This window comes from Micropterus dolomieu, linkage group LG12, assembly GCF_021292245.1.
Source record: "Micropterus dolomieu isolate WLL.071019.BEF.003 ecotype Adirondacks linkage group LG12, ASM2129224v1, whole genome shotgun sequence".
Classification (NCBI taxonomy): Eukaryota; Metazoa; Chordata; class Actinopteri; order Centrarchiformes; family Centrarchidae; genus Micropterus; species Micropterus dolomieu.
The window spans coordinates 38,975,137-38,981,386 of NC_060161.1; the positions used below are offsets into that span (position 1 = coordinate 38,975,137).

Sequence of the window (6,250 nt, forward strand, 5' to 3'; positions counted from 1 at the left end):
CTAATTCCACCTCTGCTACCTGGGCTACAGCAGTTTCCTGGCCTAATTCCACCTCTGCTACCTGGGCTACAGCAGTTTCCTGGCCTAATTCCACCTCTGCTACCTGGGCTACAGCAGTTTCCTGGCCTAATTCCACCTCTGCTACCTGGGCTACAGCAGTTTCCTGGCCTAATTCCACCTCTGCTACCTGGGCTACAGCAGTTTCCTGGGCTAATACCACCTCTGCTACCTGGGCTACAGCAGTTTCCTGGCCTAATTCCACCTCTGCTACCTGGGCTACAGCAGTTTCCTGGCCTAATTCCACCTCTGCTACCTGGGCTACAGCAGTTTCTTGGCCTAATTCCACCTCTGCTACCTGGGCTACAGCAGCTTCCTGGGCTAATACCACCATTGCTATCTGGGATACAGCAGCTCCCTGGGTTAATTCCACCACGGCTAACGGGGCTACAGCAGCTCTCTGGGCTAACACCACCACTGCAGGACCCTATTACAACTGAGCCTAGTATGTCACTACAATCCATCATACCTGTGCGTACACAAAGGAACCCTGTATTTAAAAAACATCAATCATGTATGTTATTCCAGACTCTTGATCAAGCCAGGACTATATTTGATCCACAGTGTAAAAACAAAGGGCTCTTAGGTGGCCATCTGAACATACGCAGTATGGCCCCTAAGAGGGAATAATTAGAGCATCTTCTCATTAACTCAAATATATATTTCTTAGGGCTTACAGAAACTTGGCTTAAACCCTCTTCCCCACAAGCAGTGGTATCATTACAAGGCTACAATGTCTTTAGAAAGGATAGGCATCAAGGAAAGGGGGGAGGGGTGTTACTGTATATGAAGGACTCTTTAAAATGTACACAAATAACGGCCTAACGAAATACAAATTGAATGTGTTGGAGTTAAAGTGCCACTCTCAATGTCTTTATCATCCGCCTTCAGCAAAAGTACATTTTTATGATCAACTTAAAGCACTTCTGAGTTGTTGTGACTTTAATAAAGAGGTTATTCTAATGGGAGACTTAAATGTAAATTGGGACAACAAAAGTGACAGAAAGAAACTGAAAGAAATTACAGATAATTTTAGACTAACAAATGATCAGTGATCCCACTAGAATAACAAATCACTCTAAAACTCTAATAGACCTGGTGTTCTCTAACAAACTAGACAGAATAATAAAAACATACATTTTCTTGACTGGCTTGTCTGACCACAATGCCATATTCCTTTTCAGAAAGCTGACTAAAAAACGATTTAGAAGTGTCAGAAAAAACATTAATATAAAACAAACATTTATTCCAAAGAGCCAAGAACAACGTTTAATTGCAGCTCTAAATACTCTTGATTGGTCAAGTATATTATTTTGTGATGACACTAATAAATGTTGTGATCTACTATACTCCTCTATTAAAGGGATTCTGTCTCAGTTTCAGAAAGCGGGTCATTTAAAGAAACGAGTTTACTCCTTGCCTTGGATCAATAGTGAGTGTAAACAGCTTATGACACTCAGAGACAAACTACTTAAAAAATCATTACAATCTGGATTAACTACTGATCGATTAAATTTTGTATCCGCAAGGAACAAACTTGAGAATGAGAAAATGAACTGAGAATGGCAAAAGCTAATTTTTTCATGACTGTAATTAATGGTGCCAAAGGAAATTGTAAGCTAATTTGGGAAAATATTAACAAACTCCTTGGTAAAAGTAAGTACACTGCTGATAAAGACCTTGAACTCAAATTTGCTAATGAATTGATATCAGAGCCTCTCAGCCTGGCAACTAAATTAAATGATTATTTCCAAAGTACCATTTATGAGATTGCACAACTGTTTTCTAACTCGTGACTCTCAACAAAATATTGGCAACACCGACCCCTATATGGATGCCTTAACTCAAAATTCAAAGTTTAATATTCAAATAATTACAGAAAATGAAGTAGAAAACATAATCTCTAAACTGAAAAGTTCTAAAGCAAGGGATGTGTTTGGACTTGATACCAATCTTCTGAAGCATTATAAATCTTATATCTTGGTGCCTGTGACCCATCTTATTAATTTATCAATCGCAGGCAGTCTTCCCCTTGAGTTGGAAGGTGGCAAATGTCATACCAATATATAAATCGGGTGATAAATTAGACCCTGTTAATTATCGACCTATTAGCATACCTCCTATCTTCTCAAAGATAGCAGAAAAGTGGGTGCTAATTCTATTATTGCGTATCTTAGTGACTCCAACCCGGGTTTGCACCCTATGCAATTCGGATTTTGACCTCTTCGCTCAACTGAAACGGCTGTCTGTGTTTTTGTTGAGAAGGTGAAGTCTTATTTAGACAAAAACAACGTTATGTTGCGGCTGTTTTTGTTGACTTTAAGCGTGCGTTTGATACTGTGAATCACCTTAAGCTCCTGTCTAGACTGTTAACATTTAACTTTAGCAATCAAACTGTTAAATGGATACAGTCTTATCTATCAGATAGATAAAGACAATGCGTGCAAATAAAGAATAGTAAGTCACCCTATCTTCACTATACACAAGGTGTCCCTCAGGGATCAATTCTAGTCCCTTGTTATTTTCACTTTATGTGAATAATTTGCCCAATGTGTGCAAAAATGTGGACACAATTATGTATACAGACGATACGGTAATTTTTACACAAGCCAAAAGTACTGACGATGCAGCCCATCACAGCTTTCATTGGCTTTAAATGACTTACAAAAATGGCTGAATGATTCATGCCTGTGCCTTAATGTTAAAAAGACCGTATCAATGTTTTTTAGTAAACCTAAAACAACCCTAGCCGCTGTAAAATTTTGCTTGGGTGGACAAGAATTAATAAATGTTGAGGAATTTAAGTATTTGGGAGTGCTGATAGACTCGAAATTATCCTTTAAAAACACGTTAAAAAAAGTTGTGAAAACTGTAAATGTTAATATACGGAACTTTAGACAGATTTGTGCATCATTAATGGATACAGCAGCGATTACATTCCTGCACTCTATGATACTGGCTCATATTGAGAACTGTATCACAAGTTGGTCCTATACGAGTCATGCTGCTATTGGGCCAATCGAAAGTATGCTACAAAAGAGCATTGAAAATATTAGACAAGAAACCTTCGTCACATCACCATTCTCAAATTTTAGATAAATATACGTTTTTATATTTTGTTAACTTCAAATTATTTAAATCAGCCTGTCTAATCTATAAGGTTATACATGGTTTGGCGCATCCACCACTGAGTGATTTTAATAAACAAAAGTCTAGCAGTGTTGCCGGGACTCGAGTGACTAGAGCCACTGTGAGAGGTGATTGTGACTTTCACAGAACGTTTCAGAGTTTCTGGAATAGTATTCCATTGTCAGTGAGGGGAAGCACAAGTCTTCCTACCTTTAGGAGTTGTTTAAAAGTGTGGCTGAGGGATACACAAACATGTGATCATGTTTAGTTAATTATTACATATCAGACGTTAAACAGAATCAGTGCATTAAAAAAAAGGGATACAATTTTCAGTGTGATATGGGTTATGCAATAAGAGTCAGTATAACATGGGTTGTGTAATAGGGTTCAGTGTAATGTGGGTCAGTGCAATATCAGGTTAGACAGGGCGTGTGCAAAATTATGATTTGTGTAATATAGTCGATGCTTTCCTATTTCTATGTCTTTTGTTGTCCACTCTTGTTGTTAGTGTCTGTTCTGACATGATGTGATCACTGTTTTTGTCCTTGTTTCTCTGTATATAGCCTGTGTATAGTGCATTTGTATGTATTTATTAATTTGTGTGCAACATCAACCTGTCAGGGGGTCTGCAGATGGAAATTAGCCTAAGGCTACAATCTGGCATATTTACATTTGTGAAAATGTTCATTAATATGTATTGTCCCTTTTTGTTTTTCAAAAATAATTTTTAAAAAAAGTTATGAATGAGCGCTATATAAAAAGACATTATACATACTGACGGCTTTAGTTTTAGCTTCTTCGTAACAATTCGCAACATTCTCAAATTGCATGACTTTTCCAGGTTTTTCATGAATCCTGTTATATGCTTGCTTATAACTTTAAGGTGGGTCTCTGACACTGACAGCTTGTTGTGACAGACTTGTGCGCCGTTTATGATACTAACCATTCAATTCTTAGACGAGAGAGAGAGCTTAAATAGTAAAAAATAAACAGAAATCAATATGTGGCCGTCAGCATTGAGCGTTTGTGAGTGGTTGGGTTAGTGGAAACTATTTCTTTGTGAAACGTTAACTACTATAAAGTTGTTATTATTGGTCCCCTCTTGTAAATTTGGCTAATCTAGTGAATTAAGTTATTCCTTTCTGTGTATAAATGTAGTGTCAGTTTGTCACGGTGTGTTGCAGTACCAGCATATAAGCTGCTCCGACACTGGACAGAAGATCAGCTTTTTGAAAGCAGTATTCATTTTATTGTCTCGATTGTTAAGTAGCACACGCCTAAACCAACCTCAAGGTTAATTTAAAAGCTGACCGCTAAATGTGAGGTATTATAATGTAACGATTCATAATCCGAATTCTGTATTCCGGTTCTGTCTACACAGTAATGACTGCAGGCAGGGCTGTGCAATATGGCCAAAAACTCATAATAAAATGTCATAAGTTACTGTTACCGAGTTAATTTCCTCATATTTTAATATTTTAATAATTAACTCATGATATTTCTCTACATTGTAAAGGTGGGGTAAACTTATGTGATTCTGGAGAAATCCAATAACATCATGATATAGAGTGAACAACAAATTCGCAAGTAATGTAACTAACGTTAGCTAAGTTGTGGGTTATGTTAGTAGCAAACTGACGCTATATGCTGCTGCAACGCTAATGAGAGGACGAGACGGCCCAGAGCAGCACAGCTTTCCACTGCTGGAAAAGTGAAGGCTGTTACAGGTACAACTTTTACTCAATGGAAAACCAAACAAAGGCGAGTAGAGTCGAGCTGGTACCAAGCAGTGGAGGAGGGGCCGATACTCTGCTTCCTTACAATACTCAAACTGGTACTTTGTGCACAATACAAAGCCAACAGAACCACGTTGTTGTTTGTCCCATTTTAGACCAAAACCAAGTGTGATATCATGAAAGAGATTCGCCGTCACCGTGACGCATTTCAGCCAGTTCACATGCGCGTGCACACACGGAGTGGAAGTTGGAAGCGCTATGGATGCGGTAACTGTAGGTGCTTATTTCTTTTTTCCTGGACGAAATCACTTGCCTTTGATCAAATATAGTGAGAGTTGCTGATGTTGGGGAGTAGCCTGTAGCCAAATTCATGCTAATTTATTACTGATTCAGACGCAGTCAAAAACTCTCCAACCTCTTTGCAACCAGAAGCTTTAGCTTTTTTAGCCAGTGTTGAACAGTAGCCTAAATTAGGCGTATTAAGATCCTTTTTTAAAATTAAAAGTACTAATAGGCCTATCTCATTGTAAAAATACTCTGCAAGTACTGCTTAGAAAAAAGTTTAGTACAAGTATGTAAGTAGGTTACAAGCAGGAAAATGTAGCCTATTAAAATTAAAAGTAGCCTACTACTCAAAGCAGAAAGAAAAATGTCCCATATGACTGTTATACTATTATATATAATATCTTTAGATATTGATTCTTCTTTCAGCTTCCTCTCTTCAAGATGAAAACAGGAACCACGGAGACACTTTGGAAATCAAACCACGTCAACACAAACCCTGGAGCGGGTTTTCAGGCTCTGATCTCTAACAACAGAATGAACGGATGATACACGGACCCTCGAGACTCTTCCTCGTGTCTTTAGTCTCGTGATGAAGTCATGAACACTGACCTGAACATCGGTGCTATCAGAGCACGAGGCTGCTGTTTGGCTCCTGTGGTCCGGGTTCTGGTTCTCCATCGTCCTGCAGGTCTCCGCTGTGACTGGTGGACCGTGTTGTCCTGGACCGAGTCTGGATTCTGGTCTCGGAGCTCTTCAGGCTGAGATACAGGAGCGCTGCGGGATCCCGCGGAGTGTTCTCGCGACGTCACGGCGTCTCGCCCCGCCCCTTAGTTACTGTCGCTAAGGCCGTTTAGAAACACGGCTCCTTGATTTCAGGCAGAAGATGAAGTTTAGTTAGTTGGTTTCCTGAAACCAGCTGATCATATTTGATGTGTATGAGGGAGTGTGCTTCACACAGAGCAGAGTTTTAATGAAGCGCTTGTTATTATCACATCAGAGGCTCATGAAAATATCCTGCTGAAGCTTTTTCTACAACAAAGACA

At 39.1% G+C, this 6,250-nt stretch overlaps 1 protein-coding gene across 1 annotated transcript in view; it reads right to left on the reverse strand.

The window, feature by feature from the left end:
- Positions 1 to 6,250, reverse strand: part of LOC123980183 (zinc finger protein 850-like) — a 104,647-nt gene that overhangs the window by 71,778 nt on the left and 26,619 nt on the right. Inside the window, 1 exon segment of the mRNA XM_046064440.1 lies at positions 4,064 to 4,077. Within this exon segment, the coding sequence (XP_045920396.1) occupies positions 4,064 to 4,077 (14 nt within the window).